This window comes from Akebia trifoliata, chromosome 4 (assembly GCF_017979445.1).
Source record: "Akebia trifoliata isolate Shusen 1 chromosome 4, ASM1797944v1, whole genome shotgun sequence".
Taxonomy (NCBI): domain Eukaryota; kingdom Viridiplantae; phylum Streptophyta; class Magnoliopsida; order Ranunculales; family Lardizabalaceae; genus Akebia; species Akebia trifoliata.
The window spans coordinates 212,851-233,829 of NC_141378.1; the positions used below are offsets into that span (position 1 = coordinate 212,851).

The window sequence follows — 20,979 nt, forward strand, 5'->3', positions numbered from 1 at the left end:
AAAAATCAGCTCATTCCAAAACTTCTAACCCCATCAAAATTGATTTACAAAAAATGGACGGTCCACGATTTTTCAACGTGTAAACATGGGGCTAAACATTTCGGAATGGGCTGATTTTTGGGGAGGATGATCTTCTAATCATAGAGATCATCCTCACCAAAAATCAGCCCATTCCAAAACTTCTAACCCATGTAGGACAAAAAACGTTTGTTAAAGTGTGTGGTAAAACTTAGGGTGCTGAACATTTCCCTATATATATATATATATAATCGTGGACCGTCCATTTTTTGTAAACCATTTTTGATGGGGTTAGAAGTTTTGGAATGAGCTGATTTTTGGTGAGGATGATCTTCTAATCATAGAGATCATCCTCACCAAAAATCAGCTCATTCCAAAACTTCTAACCCATGTAGGACAAAAAACGTTTGTTAAAGTGTGTGGTAAAACTTAGGGTGCTGAACGGGACCCATATATATATGTGTGGTAAAACTTAGGGTGCTGAACGGGACCCATATATATATGGGTCCCTATCCGTGGCCAACAGTTTGGCAAACATTTTGGCAAACACTTTTTCAAAACATGGGTTAGAGGTCATGGAATGGGCAGATTTTTGGTGAGGATGATCTCTACGGTGAGGAGATCATCCTCACCAAAAATCAGCTCATTCCAAAACTTCTAGCCCCATTTTACAAGTTGAAAAATCGTGAACCGTCCATTTTTTGTAAACCATTTTTGATGAGGTTAGAAGTTTTGGAATGGGCTGATTTTTGGTGATGATGATCTCCTCACCATAGAGATCATCCTCACCAAAAATCAGCCCATTTCAAGACCTCTAACCCATGTTTTGAAAAATGTGTTTGCCAAAATGTTTGCCAAACTGTTGGCCATTGAACGCTACTCTATATATATATATGGGAAATGTTCAGCACCCTAAGTTTTACCACACACTTTAACAAACGTTTTTTGTCCTACATGGGTTAGAAGTTTTGGAATGAGCTGATTTTTGGTGAGGATGATCTCTATGATTAGAAGATCATCATCCCCAAAAATCAGCCCATTCCGAAATGTTTAGCCCCATGTTTACACGTTGAAAAATCGTGGACCGTCCATTTTTTTTAAATCAATTTTGATGGGGTTAGAAGTTTTGGAATGAGCTGATTTTTGGTGAGGATGATCTCCTCACCATAGAGATCATCCTCACCAAAAATCAGCTCATTCCGAAACTTCTAACCCATGTAAGACAAAACGCGTTTGTTAAAGTGTGTGGTAAAACTTAGGGTGCCGAACGGGACCTATATATATATATATATAGGGTCCCGTTCGCCACCCTTAGTTTTACCACACACTTTAAAAAACGCGTTTTGTCTTACATGAGTTAGAAGTTTCGGAATGAGCTGATTTTTGGTGAGGATGATCTCTATGGTGAGGAGATCATCCTCACCAAAAATCAGCTCATTCCAAAACTTCTAACCCCATCAAAATTGATTTATAAAAAATGGACGGTCCACGATTTTTCAACGTGTAAACATGGGGCTAAACTTTCGGAATGGGCTGATTTTTGGGGAGGATGATCTTCTAATCATAGAGATCATCCTCACAAAAAATCAGCTCATTCCAATACTTCTAACCCATGTAGGACAAAAAACGTTTGTTAAAGTGTGTGGTAAAACTTAGGGTGCTGAACATTTCCCATATATATATATATATATAGGGGAGGCGTTCGGCGCAAAACATTTTGACAAACATTTTGGCAAACATTTGTAAGCCGTCAGATTTAACGCAAATGAACGGTTCAGATTCAATCTCCTCGATTTAACGTATAACTTATCCGTTTTCAATTAATTACAGCGCCATCCTTCTAATTTTGATTATTTAGTGTTACCTCCCTCTCTCATTAAACAGAAAAAAACAGAGAGTGAGACTCTCTCCCTCTCTTTCGAATGAACTCTCTCGCTCTCGACAGAGAGTGAGACTCTCATTCTCTCTCTCGAATGAACTCTCTCTCTCTCTCTCTATCAATCCCCTCTCTCTCTCGACAGATTACGATAGAACTCTCTCGCACTCTCTCATTCTCAATCGTCCGTTCGATCTCACTCTCTTTCATTCTCTCTCACGATCTCATTCTCTCTCTCACGAAACCCTCTCTTTCACGAAACCCTCTCGCTCTCACTCTGAAACCCTCGCACGAACGGCTGCAACTCCATCTCCCTCTTCGTAGTTGACAGAGTTGTAAGTTATTTTATTTTTTTTGAAATTTATGAAATCACAAACACTGTCATAGAATTATTCTGCGAAATAATTGTATATTTGTGATTTGATTTCCGATTTTATGAAGACAAAAAATCTGGAATTATTTCGGTTTTTTTTTTTTTTGATTTAATTTTTTTGGGTTATTTATTTTATGATTATGATCATGTTATGATTTTTATTAATACAAATGCATTTGTTTCAAACCTAGATACCTATTTCAGAAAATTCTGATTTTTGATTTGGGTAGCTAAAAAAATCCTATTTGAAGTCTATTTAAAATTGGGTAGCTAAAAAAATCATATTTTTCTGACGAATTGATTCGAAATCGAAAAAATTCCTATTTTTCGAGTTGATTTGGTACCTAATATTTCTTCCTTTAAGTTCATCCCATTTATATGTTTATCCTTTTAACAAATATTTCTTCCTTAAGTTCATATTCAAGTCTTTTTCCAGTGCTATGGAGGTTTTTGGTGTTTCCAATAACTTTTGATCCCTTAACGTACTTGTCCTTGCCATTACCTTCAACAGTCACACGGTCCATGACAATAACTATTTTTCTTGCGTTGTTGTTTTATCATCGTTTACTGAAGTGGAGTTACTAATTTACAGGTTTATGATCATCGGATATATCGGTATTTGTTGTTCTTTAGTGCAACATCGGGCATATTTTTACGGTCTGGGAGATTCATGTATGCTTCATTAATAGGATATTACATGTGTTTGTGTGGGTATGCCATGTTTGTTGTTGTCTGTCATGTTCTTTGTCTCTTTTACTTCAATTCTTTGAAATTTTCTAACTGAAATTGGATTCCTATTTACTGCCCTTTATTTCTTTGATGTCTGTTTTTCTGATTTTGACTTAATTTTTTTTTTATTGGTCTGATTTGGACATATTGGTGAGTTGGATTATTTTTCCTGCTTCTCTTTTTTCCTCCATATAATGGTTCCTACACACTTCCACGACATATATGTAAAGATGGAGTGTGAGGTATTTGATAGGAACATCAAAGTGATTCGATGGGGGTAGATAATATTACATATATATAAAGATCAGGCATTATGCACTTATGTCACACAATTAGTAAACATTCTTAGTAACTCTTTTAAGTGCTATAATGGTTGGGTTGTCAGGTTTGGGAGGTCCAGAACAATGATGGAGAAGGAAGATAAATTGCTTACTGAGTATGTTAGTTTGCATGGGGAAGGTGGAGTTCAGTGGCCAGGTCTGCATGGAGAAGGAAGATAAAATGTTTTTCTTTGTTTATTCCTCTATTCTTGAGTTGGATTAGTAATGGAGAAGTTTCAAAGATCCCTTATTTCTTTGTTTATTTCTCAGTTCTTGAGTTATTTTTATTTCTCATTTGTTTTTTATTTAAATTTGTTCCTTAAGGGGATCTGAATTATTTTGATTGTTTGTGATTTAGGTGGATTTAGTGGGGAGGATACCATGATGCAGGGGACAATGTGAAGTTTGGACTACCCATGGCCTTCACTATAACCATGATATCATGGAGTATAGTTGAGTTTAGAAAACAAATGGCTGCAAGTGGTGAGCTGAGTAATTGCATGGAAGCTGTTAAATGGGGGACTGATTACCTCATTAAAGCTCATCTTCAACCTAATGTCTTGTATGTGAGGTAGGTTTCTCTCACAAACATTTGAGGCTGAGGTTTAAGATTGGATCATGTCAGTCTTGTAAAATTTAGGAGATTGGATAACCTCATTAACATAATAGAGCAATCTGTTGTACAATGCTTTTCTAGATGATGACGGTCCTGTTTTTATTTGCTTACAGAATTTTCTTTAGTTCTTTATTAGCAACATGGACTTGTTAAGAGGTGGAGCCTACAATGTTCTTGGACTGTTAAATGGGGGACTGATTACTTCATTAAAGCTCATCCTCAACCTAATGTCTTGTATGGTGAGGTATGTTTCTCTCTCAATTCCTTTACAAATACTATTTTTTTTTTCTCCACATTTTTTCCCAAACAAGACTTGTATAAAGAGACCAATTGAGTGAACATATATATAAACAAATTTCATTAATCTAATGTAGTTGACATTAATTAGCTTTTCCATGATGAGTTTGTTTTTTTTATTTTATTCCTATTTTATTTTTCAAATTTAGTCTCTCTTCCCATAAGTTTACATGATTTTTTGCTTTGTCAATATGCTATATACCCTTCTAATTACTGGTTTTTTTGCATTGTTAGGTCGTTTTTGCAAAGGGCCAAGAAGCTGTAGATACAGCTCTTAAAGCTAATTTGGTTGTTTCAAACTGGAGTATGTTAAGCACCTCCATTTTGTGGTTAAAAATACAATTCGATGTATTACATTTTCCATCTGTCCAATCAGACTGGCCCCAAAGTAAAAGATATCCCACACTTTAACATGCTTTGTATTACTAGAGAGGATGAAACAAAATGCTTTAATCTTGGCCTCTTACGTGGTTAGGATTTCTACTTAACCCACCCTTTTTTTTGCGTCATCTACGAATCTGTGAATGAGCCCAAGGAAGCATTGAAGCTCTTACAAAAGGCGATGAAATTGTTGGAAGACATACTGGGGCAGCGAAGCACGATTGCAAGGATAGAAGCACAGATGGGTGTGATGTTTTACATGGTTGGACGATATGGAGAGGCTCGGAGCTCTTTTGAGAGTGTGTGTAGCAACGCTTAGAGCTAGTGGAGAGAGGAAATCAACATTCTTTGGGGTTATATTGAATCAGATGGGATTGGCTTGTGTACAAGTGTACAAGATTGATGAGGCTGTTGAGTTGTTTGAAGAAACAAGGGGGATATTAGAACAGGAGTGTGGTACATGTCATCCAGATCAAATGTTTGCAATTGTGTGAAGTCTTGTGTTCTTTTGGCCATTACAGGAGTAAAACATGCCTTATGTATTGAACAAGAATTGTAAATGAGACATATTGTATGTACAGGCAACTCTTTTTGTATATTGAATCATTTTTGTAATGTTTTTTTAGGTACCTACTGAATCAAATAAAAATGTTCAAAATGAACCTATGAATTCAATCTATCAATTTTTTTTTTGAGTTCTTGAATCCAAAATCATCTCTCTAAAGGTTGTGAAGTGTTGCATATATCGATATGCAGTGCTTTCATTATACCCATGCCTTTGCCAAAACTAGATACAAACGCATACCACACATAAACCACCCGAGGGCATGCATGATGCTCTTGAAGTTATATAAATGGAACTGCATGTTAAGAAATGCAAAATTGCAACTTAAAATGAAATATGCATATATAATGATAGAAATAGTTAAGAAAAGATAGCATTGGAAAGATCTCCATAATAGCTTTCTAATTAATACATTGTCAAGGCAAATCAACAACTTTGCAGTGAACTTCATTTTCCATTTACTTTAATGTGTACAGAGTGTAAAGGGAAGGAAAGACAATTTCAGCTTATTGAATCCCTCCAAAACAAAACCCAACAAAAGGGATTGAAAAAAGAAAAAAAAAAAAAAAAAAAAAAAAAAACTACAAATCCAACAATTACAAGCAATCCATTCAAAGATGTCACATCCACTTGGGGGTCAAAACCCATATGCTGCTTATGCATGCTTCTTTCTTTGCTTCTATATGATGTGTTCTTTCTTAAGTTTGTGTATCTTCTTGAGTTCTCGAGTATTCACAGAATTCTTTGAGGCACGAGATGAGTGCGTCCCCTCGGCATAAATGTTTCTAAAATATCATTAATATACGTTGTCGAAGAGAGAGATACCACCACAGACACGGGTCTTGCTAAGAGCTGAGGACGAAGGTGCCAACGTAACCAAACCCCACGATGAAGAATGCCATGACTTGTAGGTAAAGGTATATGAAGTAATGGTTCTTCCCAAATGCAACGTCATAGCAAGCGCAAAAGAAGAGAAAAGCTCCAACCCCAAGTTTCAACAGATGGAACCTATCGATGATTAACCATGAAACAATTAAATCAAGGTTCGATACTATGAAGTTCGATTTCCATGAAAGGTACAAAATTGATGTATAATAGTAACTTAGATTGAATTGAGCATGTTTTCTTAAAATTTTACCTTTGTCCGATCCTGAGTCGAAGTTTCTTGGGTGCTTTGGTTCCTGCTTTATTAACTTTGAGAGCATCTCCGAGGTTTCTTGGGTGCTTTGATTCCTGCTTCAGAAATATTTTCTTCATGGCAGCCAAGGAGAATGGGAATTACGTGTATCAAATCTTGATCCTCTCCCACTAATAACTTCAAAGCAGTCTGTAAGAAGAGTTATAAACTCGATAAACTAAACCATTCAGTGTACACTAAACCCCATTCAGCCAAATACTTGATAAACTCAAAGTAGTTGGAAAATGAAAAAAGTTTGGGCCACAAAGCAAGCTTTCCAACACATATGAAATGGATCAGGTCAGATTTAGATATCTAACACATATCTGTTTTAAAGATAATCATGCCATGGACAAGGTATACAATGACTGATCTAGTGTAGATGTAAAGAATGAAAATACTAACGGGTGAAAAGTCGGTCATAATGGTATTGGCCAGTGACAGATGAAGTGAGTTGAAGTGCAACGGATGAAGTCAGTTGAAGTGTAACTTTTATTCAAGAGAATCACATTGCTCATACTTGCTTGAACAAGCATAAACATGCATGTCCTTTAGCTACCCATTCCATGTCAAATAACACCTTATTCAAGTACTCATGTCACTTAGTAATGTTCTTCCAATTTAAAAATAATATTATTAAAGGAGGTGCTCGAGCTTTTCCAAAATATAATATGACATTTAAGATTTAAACTTGAGTCTGAAAACCAAAGCCAAAGATAAAGTTAGGATATCTAGGAAAATGGTACAGGAACAGAATAATACCCCATTTTGAGCTCCTTTATATCCACACGATTGGCTGCATAACCGAAAGCACATATAAGCCATGCTCATGGCACAGATAAAACTTAAACACCCAAACAAGTGCAATTGCATATACCAAAAATATCAAAGGGAAACCAGCACTTTTCTTCTGTTGTTCTCTCTTCTTCTTTTGCTGCTCATCCTTGTATTTGCTGCAAGAGTAGGAGAACTAGACATCAAATACTTCACTCCTTCCGTGGATATGAATTCCAAATACAAGTCCCAAGGACAAACATATTATTGATCCCATTGATATTAATAATTCCTTGGCAGCCAAATACTCCTTCAGAAATATATTCTTCATGGCTGCGAAGGAGAATGAGAATTACGTGTATCAAATCTTGATCCTCTCCCACTAATAACTTCAAAGCAGTCTGTAAGAAGAATTATACTCGATAAACTAAACCATTCAGTGTGCACTAAACCCCATTCAGCCAAATACTCGATAAACTCAAAGTAGTTGGAAAATGAAAAAAGTTTGGGCCACAAAGCAAGCTTTCTAAAGTTGAGACCTAATCAAAATGAGCTATAGTTGCTCAGTTTTCCAAAGAATGAGCTATATTTGAAACAAGTCATCTAGTCATGCCAAGCAAGAATTGTATACACTAATTGAAAATCACAATAGTAAATTAGCTTAATTTTATTGCCTGATCTTGAGAAGTGTAATTAAAATAAACATGCGTAAATAACAGTAGATAAACTAAATTCAAATTTATGTTTGTGGGTTTGTGATATTGTTGGTTGGTTACTTGGGACCAATAGAGAACTTAAAAAATTTTACTTGCTCACGAGATTAAAATCAAGAAACACAACAACTAATCAGAATTTTTTATGTGAAATATTTCACAGATGAAATGTTCTCAAATCAAAGAACAGAAACTCAAATTAATACCTAAATTGTTATTCAATCAGGTTCACAGTCTATTGTTACTTTACCAAGTGAAGAATAAAAAAGCCGGAATTTTTTATACTAGCCTTGCTCACGAGATTAAAATCAAGAAACACAACAACAAATCCTTATAATTTTTTATATGAAATATTTCACAGATGAAATATTCTCAAATTAGAATAAAAAAGCCCTAAATAATTTCGGATTTTTTGTCTTCACCAAATCGAAACTCAAATTAATCCAAGGAGATAAAGCTTAAACAGAGAGAGAGAGAGAGAGAGAGAGAGAGAGAGTACCTGTCTGCGAGGGAGATGGAGTCTTCGTCGTTCGTGCGAGCGATGATGAGAGTGAGAACGAGAGCGAGATCAAACCGAGAGAGTTCGCGAGAGAGAGGGTTTGCGAGAATGAGAGAGGTCGAGCGAGAGCGAGAGTGAGAATGAGAAAGGGTTCGACAGAGGAGAAAGGATTCAGTTAACCTTATTTCGTTCGATCGATTTGAAAGAGGAGAGTTCTATCGTAATCTATCGTAATCTGTCGAGAGCGAGAGGGTTTGAGAGAGAGAGAGAGATCATTCGAGAGAGAGAGAATGAGAGTCTCACTCTCCGTCGAGTTCTGTCGAGAGGGAGAGTTCTGTCGAGAGAGAGGGAGAGAGTCTCACTCTCTGTTTTTTTTGTTTAATGAGAGAGGGAGGTAACGCTAAATAATCAAAATTATAAGGATGGCGCTGTAATTAATTGAAAATGGATAAATTATGCGTTAAATCGAAGAAATTGAATCTGATCCGTTCATTTGCGTTAAATCTGACGGCTTACAAATGTTTGCCAAAATGTTTGTCAAAATGTTTTGCGCCGAACGCCTCCCTATATATATATATATATGGGAAATGTTCAGCACCCTAAGTTTTACCACACACTTTAACAAACGTTTTTTGTCTTACATGGGTTAGAACTTTTGGAATGGGCTGATTTTTGGTGTGGATGATCTCTATGATTAGAAGATCATCCTCCCCAAAAATCAGCCCATTCCGAAATGTTTAGCCCCATGTTTACAAGTTGAAAAATTGTGGACCGTCCATTTTTTGTAAATCATTTTTGATGGGGTTAGAAGTTTTGGAATGAGCTGATTTTTGGTGAGGATGATCTCCTCACCATAGAGATCATCCTCACCAAAAATCAGCCCATTCCGAAACTTCTAACCCATGCAGGACAAAACGCGTTTGTTAAAGTGTGTGGTAAAACTTAGGGTGCCGAACGGGACCCTCTATATATATATATATATATATATATATGGGAAATGTTCAGCACCCTAAGTTTTACCACACACTTTAACAAACGTTTTTTGTCCTGCATGGGTTAGAAGTTTTGGAATGAGCTGATTTTTGGTGAGGATGATCTCTATGATTAGAAGATCATCCTCCCCAAAAATCAGCCCATTCCGAAATGTTTAGCCCCATGTTTACACGTTGAAAAATCGTGGACCGTCCATTTTTTGTAAATCAATTTTGATGGGGTTAGAAGTTTTGGAATGAGCTGATTTTTGGTGAGGATGATCTCCTCACCATAGAGATCATCCTCACCAAAAATCAGCTTATTCCGAAACTTCTAACCCATGTAAGACAAAACGCGTTTGTTAAAGTGTGTGGTAAAACTAAGGGTGGCGAACGGGACCCTATATATATATAGGGTCCCTATCCGTGGCCAACAGTTTGGCAAACATTTTGGCAAACACTTTTTCAAAACATGGGTTAGAGGTCTTGGAATGGGCTGATTTTTGGTGAGGATGATCTCTACGGTGAGGAGATCATCCTCACCAAAAATCAGCTCATTCCAAAACTTCTAGCCCCATTTTACAAGTTGAAAAATCGTGAACCGTCCATTTTTTGTAAACTATTTTTGATGAGGTTAGAAGTTTTGGAATGGGCTGATTTTTGGTGATGATGATCTCCTCACCATAGAGATCATCCTCACCAAAAATCAGCCCATTCCAAGACCTCTAACCCATGTTTTGAAAAATGTGTTTGCCAAAATGTTTGCCAAACTGTTGGCCATTGAACGCTACTCATATATATATATATATTTTAATACAAGTTAATAGATTTCTACTTAGAAAATCCAATTTAATATAGATCAAAAATATCAAATTCAGTTGATTTAGCCAAATTTTCATAAACTCGACTGAGAATTTTAAAATATCTAAGAGTAACATTGAATCTTGGATGGATCAATGTCGGTAATTCACAATGACTTTCTGGCTTAGTTGCCTCAAAGAACAAGATGACTTATTGGAGTAGTATTTGACAAATTTTAAAATCAGGATACTGGACATATTCAATGGGTATAGATTGCTTGCATGACCCAGTCCCACGTACATCCCCTGTTGAGAATTGAGTTGCTGTCATACGCGAGCAAGGAGAGGGAGGGGAGTCGTTTAAACTTTAATAATTGTCCCCTATGCTATCGCTCCTTTGTCTCGTGAATTTAACAGTGTAAAAAAGGTCTTAAGTATGATTACATTTTCCTTGGATGATCACTTATTTATATATTTTTCTCCTTATCCCTTTGGGAAAGTTTTTCTACTTGTGTTTATCATTTTCTTAAAATTTTCCTTTGAACCACAATCCATTCCAAATCAGGATATCGAAATGTTATTACACATAAGCCTTGTTGTCAACAATTGTTCCTACTTTTGTTCTAATGCGTTGGCAATAGAGGTTATGTTTGGGACTTTAGTGTCATCATCTTAGATCCACATATGTGTAGTACCTATCATATTTAGGAGTCCGATTCATACTTCTATGTTATGTTTGGATTGAGAGAAGAGAAGAGAAAATAAACGAGCCTCTCTCCATTTCTCCTGAATTGTTAAGTGGGGAGAGAAGAGAAAAAACTTGGAGAGAGAGGGAGAGAAATATTTTTAAATATTTTATAATTTTAGTTCTGTCCTTAAATCTCTTTTAAGATATTTTAAAATATCAAAATTGTCCCAAGTTCTTCGAACATGATGGAGAAAAGAGAAGAGAATGAAAGAGAATACATGAGTCTCTCCATTTCTCTTGTTTGGATTGTTAAGTGGGGTGAGAGAAAAAAAGAATTAGAGAGAAAGAAAGGTGACTTTTCTTTCTCTCCAAAAGTGGAGAGAAATGAAGAGAAATCTTTTTAAAATATTTTATAATTCTAACTCTACCTCTAAATTTCTTTTTAAGGTATTTTAAAATTTTAAAATTGGCCCAAATTTTCTCTTGTCAATCCAAATATAGTAGAGAGAAATTAAAATTTTCTTCTCTTCTCTTCCCTTCTCTCGATCCAAACATAGCCTTAGAGATGATATGATTTAATTATCCTCTTCCAACTTAAATGATTATGTTTAGTTAAAATTTTAAAATCATATTCAACTTTGGATGAAATGCCGATTTCGTCCTACTATTCATTTTAATTTTCAAAACATAAAACACTAAGATCGTAGGGATTTTAACGTGATGATCTCGGTGAAAAAAGATTGTGAGATTGCTGATTTTTATTTGGAAAGTGAAAATCACGTTTGATTATAAAAGCGGCGATATCACTAACAGTAGCGATCGCACTGCCTTTTATCAATGAAATCATGGATGGTCTGTGCGCACCTCCACGTCAGCACTGTGTCAAACGTCATGCGGTCAATAATCAGTTAAAGTCAAGAGTGATTTTTTAAGAATACGACACGTGGCACAAAAATTCAGACAGGACGTAGCTTTTACAAGAACATCACGCGAGTACAGAATCCGCTCCACTCACTTAAAAGGTAGGAGATGAAGAGGAGAACGGACATTCTGTGGCTGTCAACGGTTTCTTGGTGCAGCAGCAAAGATGGCGGCCACTCGTGTGATAGCAGCAACAGCAACAACAACAGGAGGAGCGCTGCACCATTGCAACACCACCACCACTTCCTTCTTCCTCAGACAGCCCTTCAACTTCCCTATCAGGAACAGAAGACCTCTCCATCTCAATCTCAATCTCAACGCTCAATCGAAGAGACTCTTCACTTGCAAATCTCTCTACAAGCCCGAGTTCCAGACTAAAGAAGAAGGCCAACCCAAAACCCTAGATTACAGAGTTTTCTTTCTCGATAATTCTGGCAAAAAGGTTTAATTTTGTTATTGTTTTTTAGGTTTAATTTGTCTGGGAGTTTTGATTCTTATAGTTATTACGCATTAATGTCTTTTGCAATTGCATATGAACTGTTTGATTATTTTAAGTGTTTTTTATTTTTGCGCCTTTCAATGTACTGCGCTTTAGGTTGTTTTTGTTGTTTAAGATCTAATCCGAACTTAAGTGGATTGAATTGTTTAAATTCAACTAGTTATAGTACTGATTACATAGCTTAAGAAAAAATGGCGAAATGAATCCTTACATCTAGAAACCAAATTCTGCAATGTAGGGTGCTATTTGCACCACCCAGAGTTTTAATCAATTAATCTACTTTTGGGGTGATTGTGAAATGGCTAGGCAGGGGACCAAAACCAACTATAATTGGGTTGAACCCACAACCTAGCTCAAAGGGCTGCAAGGATACAGAGGAATTGTATTACTGTTTTCCTCAAGCCTTCCAACTTGGGCCCTGGTCAAGAAAAGTACATCTAGTGAGTTGCAAGTCGACACCCCTGAGTCCCGTACAATTGTTCTAATGGTTAAACCCCAGATGCTAGTGAAATATTGGTGTTTCAATCGATAATTCGTGGTCAGATTTTCGTCTGTGTTTCTTATGGGTCAAAGAAAAAAAAAAGCAGTGAGTGTACACTTGAGTTAGGCTCGTTGCTCTATCATATAATGCATTGTGTTCTTTCCCCAAGGCCGGGGAGTTTAAATCCCCTCAACTGATCCCTTACTAGAAGTCTTTCCTTACTGTGCAGGTTTCTCCATGGCACGACATACCATTGCAGTTGGGTGATGGCACTTTTAATTTTATTGTTGAAATACCAAAAGAAACAAGTGCAAAGATGGAGGTTGCCACTGACGAGCCATATACTCCCTTAAAACAGGATACAAAGAAGGGAAAACTTCGATTCTATCCGTACGATTTACACTCACCCCCTTCCATCCCTCCCCTTTATTTTGTTATAGTACCAGGATTAATTATCAGCACTTGTTTATTAACAGTGTTTCCAAGTTTTACTTATAAAAAAAGGCAGTGTTTCCAAGTTTTCTTGTCTGGTAGGTACCAATCATATTGCGATACTTGTTAAAGTTATGAGCAAGTCGGAATTGACCTGTTTGGATAATGTAACCATTTGATCAATCAAAATTTTCTGTACCATTCTGTGCAGTTTATTGCTGGAAGAGTGCTTTATATAGTAGAAGGTTCCCATCATCTGATTGGTCGGTTGATATGTTGTGTGTGGGCCATCAATGGCTTGTTCCATTCCTACATTTTGCACACTGTGTGCTACTGAATTCCATTCCTTACTATTTGTTAACCAACCAACTACTCCAAAAGACTGACCTGCTGGAGAGGGGGAGAACCATGAATATAAGAGGATTACGTGGCTTAATTGGGGTATGACACACCCAGAGAGTGGAGGAAAATATACACTCAACGCTCCCCCTCACCCACAAGGGTGAAAAAATTCGAACCCGTTGCCTATATGAATCTAGTGCTTCGATACCATTTAAACAACCAACTACTTCAAAAGTCCGATCTGTTGGAGAGGGGGAGAACTATGAATATAAGAGGTTCACGAGGGTTAATTGGGGTATGACACACCTGAGAGTGGAGGGAAATATACATTCAACACTATTCTTATGGTTTACCCACATTCTCTTTGTGGAATCAGCTGATGGAGACTGGAATACTATAGATATTTTTTTTATTGAGAAAAATTAAACAGTTATTAGTTGTTGCCTTATCTTAGTTAGCTTGACCTTCTTACTTATGTTTTGACCATGCATCTCCTTTTCAAGCTCTTTTTTTTTTCCTGATAAGTGAAATCTTTTTCAGTCTTCTTTAGAAACAACCCTTCATTTTATGAAAGTGCTTGCTATTAAATTCACATATTTTACAATCTTTATTTATTTAAGGTTTTAACATGCTGTAATTCATAAATCTTTCTTGCATCTAAGTACCATATGTAATTTTACTCAATACGTTAATAAATGTCAAATACTTGTAAATTCTAATTGATTCAGTGCTGGGATGGAAGAAGACTGATGAGTCTACACCAAGTAGACCCAAAAATAAACTCAGTAACTTCATCTAGCATTTTTTTAAGTCCCAGGCCAGGGGAGACAGCGATTGTGGAAAACTGTCAAACAATCAATTAGGCTTGTCATCTACATGACATTCATACGGCAACAATAATAACCTGTAACCTATTACGGTAAAAGTGGGCTAAGTTCTGGGCCAAGTTACAATGTTTTTTGAACAATGGAATCCACCACTTCTTTTCACCATCCTTTTATTCTTCAGCAAAGTTATCTTCAATTTTGTTTCTTTACAAAACATTTTTCTAAATCATTTTAATTCTATCTTTCAGCTACAACATAAACTGGAATTATGGATTGCTTCCGCAGACATGGGAAGACCCATCTTTTGCAAACCCTGAAGTTGATGGGGCATTAGGAGATAATGATCCAGGTATGTCATCACTTTCTTTTCTTATCCTTTTGAACTTTAGCCTACTTACCCTAATGTTCTGCAGATTGTTGCAGCATGTTATTTCAAATTTTTTTTTTTTTTGTCAGATTTTAAATCTCTTCATCATCATCGTCATCAAAGCCTTATTGCGAAAATTCGGGGTCAGTTTAATCACTTGATGTTTTCTCTAATTTGCAGTTGATGTTGTTGAGATTGGTGAACGCCAGGGAAAGATTGGCCAGATTCTCAAAATCAAGCCCTTAGCTGCTTTAGCTATGATTGATGAAGGGGAGCTTGACTGGAAAATAGTTGCAATTTCATTGGATGACCCAAAAGCTTCACTTGTGAACGATGTTGATGATGTTGAAAAACATTTTCCGGTATAATCTTATACTCTCACTAAGCACAAATCATGTTTTCCACATTTGCTGGACTCATTATTGCACCACACTCCTTTTTGTTCTATTTTCATGATAGAAACACTCTATAATTTCAGCATTATAATGAAGTCTTTGTGATAATCACTTTTCTATATAATGTTTCTGTTAGTAAACAATATTTCCAATTCAACTGGAACAACTATAAAGCTTCTAACCAAACTCCGGGGTCACACTCAGATTACACGATAATGTGAATTAGTGTTGAGAGAACTGGGGAAAAAACTTTCAGGTCCATTGAATTGCATGCATGCCACAATTTATGATGGTGAGATGGTCCCATTTTATTTGGCAATTCCTATATATTCAGACTCTCAGATTCTAGATTTATCGTATAATAAGTGTTGTCAGGTTTTCGGAACTCTGATTGACATTGTCTCCTTCAGTATGAAAGAATAATGTGACATAATTTATATGGAATTTAGAATCTTCAGAAATTTCATCATGGTTGAGATATGGCATAGATCAGAAACGTTATTATTATTATTTTATGGTTGAAGCGTGTTTGATCTATAAATGCAGTCACATTGATCAAAAATAAATAAATATAAATGCAGTCACATTCTGCAATTAGCTTTTGGTCTAATCCAGCAATTTTCTCCAGGGCACCCTCACTGCAATTAGGGATTGGTTTAGGGACTACAAGATCCCAGATGGAAAACCTGCTAATAATTTTGGTCTGGGCAACAAGGCAGCTAGCAAGGTAGTTTGTTTCCTTATCATGTCTAGTTTTTCTTATGAGTGCTATGTTTACAAGATAAACAAATTGGCTATCTTTTTTTTTTAGCAATGGATGATTCTTGTATTTTTGCCTACTTGAACAAGGTTAGCATCCTTGGTATTCAAAAATCAAAATACCCACAAAGCCATTGTGTCAACATGTTTGATGTTGCCTCCACGAATGCTTGTTTTTAATGAGAACGGTAACTAAAAAGAAAAAAAGAAAACATGAGGGTCTTAAAGGAAATTAAAAGATTACAGTAAACAGGTACAGATGATCTATCTAACACTAAAGCAATGTATAAAACTAAAGTAACGTACTCTCACCCTTATGGGTAAAATTAATAAGAATAGCACGTTAACACCCATATCTTTAACAAGCTAATTTCCCAGTTTAGTAGCTTTTTGGCCATGATTTTTTAAATGGTCTCAGGGGCTCTAATGTTAATACAGTAGATCTTCAATTCGTGGTGGCTCACAAGTCACAAGGTGAATGTATGTAACACATTACATCTAGTGTGGAAAGTATCATTATATTGAAATATACCTAAATAGTTGTAGTATTGTGTGCCTGCAAATATTTTTTTTTATATGTACACTGAAGTTACTGATGTTAATGTATCAATGGAGTACTGTCTGCAAGCAATGGACTGGCTGGTTTTTGATTTGCTTGTGTCACCATTATTATCAGTCACAGTAGAATCGAATGGCCTGTGTTTTTTATTTTTCTTAATCTGTAAGTGTCAAGATGTGCTCTCCTTTCTGATGGTACAGGACTACGCTCTAAAAGTCATCAATGAGACCAACGAGTCTTGGGCCAAACTTGTTAAGAGATCAATTCCTTCTGGGGAGCTTTCACTTGTGTAGATTCAGATCGTCAACACAGCGAAACGTCTATGCGGCTGAGGTTTCTGTTTTTTATTTTTTTGGCAAGCCCCAATGATATTTATTTGTTGACAACGGAATAATTATTTATAATTGTTGAGCATGATCTTGGGGTGGCATCTTTTAATTTGGTTTGCTTTGTATTGTGTAGTCTATGAGGAAATTAAGCAACTTATCCCTAAATAAGAAGGTTGCCAAGTGGTTATTTCACTTAGCTTTCTAGTTTTTCTCAACTTGGTATGGCAACATGGTTTTAAAACTCGTTTTGACATCTCGTCCGAGACATCTCCTTCAACAATGAGAAAACTGAAAACTGAATGTGAGTTTTAAATCTCGTCCCATGCATAGATTTGTCTGTCTCATTCCTGGGTGATACCGAGACGACTCGGTCTTGGACAAGTTTTGAAACCATGTTTGGCAATGGTTGTAGTAAGAATCCAAGATACTGTTATTTATGGTTAAAATGCTAATGGTATCTGCTATAATAATGGTATCAAAATTTTCATCCATGATTTTACTATCTATTATAAGTTATATTAATATTATTAGATAAAATGAAAAAAAATAAAAATTCTTATATTTAAATTGAAATGGTATTTGAGAACATGTTGATGAGAACTTTGAAAAACAGATTGTGTGGAGAGAATTGGAGGTGAATCTGCATATTATGTTTTGTACCCAGTTGGCAAGTACTCACAACATAACAATTTCACGTAGTACCAACGAAGATGGTCTTACGAATTGGGCATCCATCATAATTAAATTTGTGAGAGAAAGTATCATAGAAGAAGAACATCCAGATTTACAGATTTAATGCATTAATGCATTAACATAACTACTTACAATAGAAGAAATATGTACCATAAACATAGAACAAATAGATGAGAGAGAGAGAGAGAGAGAGAGTTTCTTTAGGAAGACCAGCTGCTCAGTTCAACAGCTTCTTGAAATTTTTCTTCCACGGAAGGCACAGAGGAAGATGAAGCATGGTGTTGTGCGGAGTGCTGGATGTGGGTTTTGGTTTCGGGTCGTGGGAAGAGACCCGAAAACCAGTTACCTGAGGCATTGACCTGAAAAGAGGCTTGAGAAGGTGAAGCAGGGGTAGGACTGGATTTGCAGGGGTGGGTGAGAATGAGCATTGCAGCAGTTGGAGCCATTCCTTTTATTCCTTTGGTTTTGAGTCACACAGAGAGAGAGAGAGAGAGAGAGAGATGTGGATTCAGTAGGCCATCTCTATCCTTTTATAAATGGAGAGACCGACACTTGAAGAAAACTATGGGTGCTTGAAATGTTTGGGTTTCAAAACCAATCGACATTTGGCAAACAAGGTCGAGAGAGAGAGAGAGAGAGAATTTCTGTGCGCGCGCGTGTGAATCAGTGGGCGTGTTGGGTTATTTTATTTTATTTTTGTCCACTCCACATTCCCACCCCCGGTACTGCGGTTTAAACGTGTGTTCGGCTGGTTTGGTCAGGAAATTTAGGACTAGATTGACCAATACAAAAGGATGACGTCCTCCCAAGATCCTGACCGTTGGGATATAAGCAGTCCTCGAAATTTACATCATTAGCTCTCCCGAATAGAGCGATGCTTAGAGTCCACCATATGAAATCTTAAAAATAAAAAAATCTTCAAAAAAGAAGAGAGAAATTACACTTACACATTTGACGGATTACTCTACATACCCATCATCTTTGCCATCTATTTTTTAGAATGAAATCCTAACGGTAAAAGTTAACATTTGTACGTTATTTAGACCGTACATGTGTCCTAGCAGAGTAAGTTGTACTTGAAACGAGTCAGTTCTGTCCAATAGTAGGGCAGATCAAGTTAGTTACACTTGGTCTCATTGATGGGGCAGGATAGTTTAAGGATAAATCTGCTATGTTTAGTAAGGCATGTTTAGTCTGAATATTTACATGATTATGGATCACACATATCAAGTTCGGAGATCTCGGAAGAGATCTCCTAAAAATTTTAGAATCAATCTTAGAGATCTCAGTTCTGTTTAGGATCCTTGCAATAAGGGGATTCACTGTGATCACATTCCGATTAAAGGGGAAACCTTGATTTGAAGGGAGACCTATAAATAAGGGAATCAATAGAGGCGAGGAGATCGTTTTAGTCGAGAGAGAAATGATTGAAATTATTATTTGATTGAAATATTATTTTTCTCTACAGCTCTAACATGGACGTTGAAGGATTATTAGTAGGTACCACATCAGTGCTTACAAGAGGGACTGAGGAACTACTTCAAATTAGGCTCCTCAAACCAGTAGGGCAAGGTCGATCAAGGTAAAACTCGACTCCACCTCTACATTAACCATCTCACCATCTTCTTTATCTACTCTCCTTCTCCACCATCCACCATCCACCTCCCTCTTTCTTCTTTAATCTTACGTTATTTTTATTACATCTTTAACACCTAAAAAATTAATGAGTTTGAAGTTATTCATATGAGAAAATTTGTGTTAAATCTCCAATTTGGTATATTAGTACCAAATCATTATTGTAAGGTTCAGTAGGTACTTACCAATCCTATACACTGATTTGACACTGACATATCGAATTGGAGATTTACATGAGAAAGTTATGTTTGATAGGTACTTATCGAATCCGTTTGATAGATACCTACCGAACATAACTCTCGTGTAAATCTTTGTGTTTGGTATGCCAGTATTTATTGAATTGATTCTGTAATGCTCGGTTGGTACTTACTGAATCAGCTAAAACAAGTTCAATTTTGATTCTACTAATGTTTATTCAGTGACTTCTAAGAATTTTAGTAAGCGTGCGTAAAGAGTGTTATGATAATTTAGGTGGGAGAAACAAATAAAGGACGCCGAGAATGTATATGATGGATGCGAGTAGCACAAGTCCAATGCTCATGATCATAGTACCAAATGTTTGGATTCAAGAAAATTCAGCAAGACAAAAGATTGCAAAAAATTGGCAAAAGGCAAAAATGAAATATCGGGAAATATAAAAATCATACTATTACCTAACATATTATTAAATAAAATTATAAATATAATATAAAAATATAATTTTCAAAACTTTGTGAATTTGTTGGGATAAAATCTTTGATTCAAAGAATGGTGAATAAATTGTGACTTTATAAAAAGTCTGGAGAATTGTCACCATGCTTACAAAAGGGGTGAAACTTGGTTCGGTTCAAAATGAGAACAAACCTTTAGGTTAGAGTTGGTTCGGAATAAGTTTTGGTTCGACTCTCAATTTAGGGTTGGTACATAACCAAACCAAATAGAGATTCGACCCCTTATAAAATAAATATTTATACATACTAGATTTTATCCCCGTTTTCATACACAACACCCCCAATTAATATAGACTTTGATGACTTATTATATAAAATATTTTTTTTTGTTATTTAATTATTTTTTTCATCAAAACATATGTTGTTTGGAAGCAAGTTTATAGGATATTGGTAACCCAAGAACCAAACGACCATAGTTTGACTCTAGTGAAACTAGCCTAGGTCAATTCGATTTTGATTTGGCCCCAAACTGATCCAATTTGCACCCTTGGATTATGATACTTTCGACAAAGATTCACCATATCAAGTGGTTTTGGCCATCCGTGATTGGAGTTGAATTGATACTCCATACCTGTCTGTGGAATGCCTAACATACAAGATCTCAAACAGTTAATATAATTTGATAATTTTGAATTATTTACTTAAATCCTCATTTTAGGCATCTTTTTACCAAGTTAATAATTTTAGAATAGAACAATAATCATGATGTTGAGAAGAACTTAGGGTATGTCTGATTGCACATGAAAAATAGGGTGGAAAATCAATTTCCATGGAAAATGACATTTTTCAAGTGTTTGATTGTACATGAAAATGAAAATTCATTTTCCACTCCATTCAAAAAGTCCACTAAATCATGTATTTCACTTTTCCACCCATATGGGTGGGAAAATGAAATCCACCCATATTTTCCATCATCAATTCTTCCCTATCACCACCACCACCACCATTACACTAACCTCGTCGTCGTCGTCGTCGTCGTCATTGCTGTCCCCGTCGTCGTCGACGTCGGCTCCGTCTCCGACCACCTTCTCTCTCTCTCTCTCTCTCTCTCTCTTCTTCTTCTTCTTCTTCTCTATCCCTCACCTCCTCTGCCACCACCACCACCACCACCACCACCATGACGTTCTCCCCCCATCTTCCTCACTTACCTCAGTTGCCGCCACCGTCGCCACATCCTCCCCCCTCCCTCTTCCTCTCCCTCTCCTCTCATCTTCTTCCTCTTTCTCCTCTTCT

At 36.3% G+C, this 20,979-nt stretch overlaps 2 protein-coding genes and 1 long non-coding RNA gene across 10 annotated transcripts; 2 read left to right on the plus strand and 1 right to left on the minus strand.

Annotated features, from left to right (window-relative positions):
* The first annotated feature begins 1,927 nt into the window (after window positions 1-1,927).
* Window positions 1,928-4,907, plus strand: LOC147402675 (endoglucanase 15-like). 6 transcript variants are annotated; one of them, XM_086438004.1, is made up of 6 exons: window positions 1,930-2,229; window positions 2,860-2,939; window positions 3,382-3,473; window positions 3,675-3,887; window positions 4,069-4,176; window positions 4,464-4,907. In XM_086438004.1, exons 4-6 carry the CDS (start codon window positions 3,733-3,735, stop codon window positions 4,492-4,494), a joined length of 294 nt encoding a protein of 97 aa, XP_086294130.1. In that variant the 5' UTR covers window positions 1,930-2,229; window positions 2,860-2,939; window positions 3,382-3,473; window positions 3,675-3,732; the 3' UTR covers window positions 4,495-4,907. The 6 variants fall into 6 exon arrangements, 5 of the variants coding, with proteins under 5 accessions (XP_086294131.1, XP_086294130.1, XP_086294129.1 ...); XM_086438003.1 differs by lacking the exon at window positions 2,860-2,939; XM_086438002.1 differs by having other exon boundaries at window positions 1,931-2,229; window positions 3,382-3,887.
* A 660-nt stretch (window positions 4,908-5,567) lies between these two features.
* On the minus strand, window positions 5,568-8,660 carry LOC147402676 (uncharacterized). Of its 3 annotated transcripts, none has more exons than XR_015177314.1 (5): window positions 8,339-8,660; window positions 7,230-7,459; window positions 7,115-7,148; window positions 6,314-6,502; window positions 5,568-6,183 (listed from the first exon to the last, which is right to left on the minus strand). It is a non-coding gene; the product is annotated as an uncharacterized LOC147402676 (long non-coding RNA). The 3 variants fall into 3 exon arrangements; XR_015177313.1 differs by having other exon boundaries at window positions 7,230-7,527; XR_015177315.1 differs by having other exon boundaries at window positions 7,230-7,305; window positions 8,339-8,656.
* A 3,173-nt stretch (window positions 8,661-11,833) lies between these two features.
* On the plus strand, window positions 11,834-16,904 carry LOC147402677 (soluble inorganic pyrophosphatase 6, chloroplastic-like). Its single transcript, XM_086438007.1, has 6 exons — window positions 11,834-12,160; window positions 12,928-13,088; window positions 14,548-14,648; window positions 14,847-15,028; window positions 15,690-15,788; window positions 16,580-16,904. The coding sequence occupies exons 1-6, from the start codon at window positions 11,885-11,887 to the stop codon at window positions 16,670-16,672; spliced, it is 912 nt and encodes a 303-aa protein (XP_086294133.1). The 5' UTR covers window positions 11,834-11,884; the 3' UTR covers window positions 16,673-16,904.
* The last annotated feature ends 4,075 nt before the right edge of the window (window positions 16,905-20,979 follow it).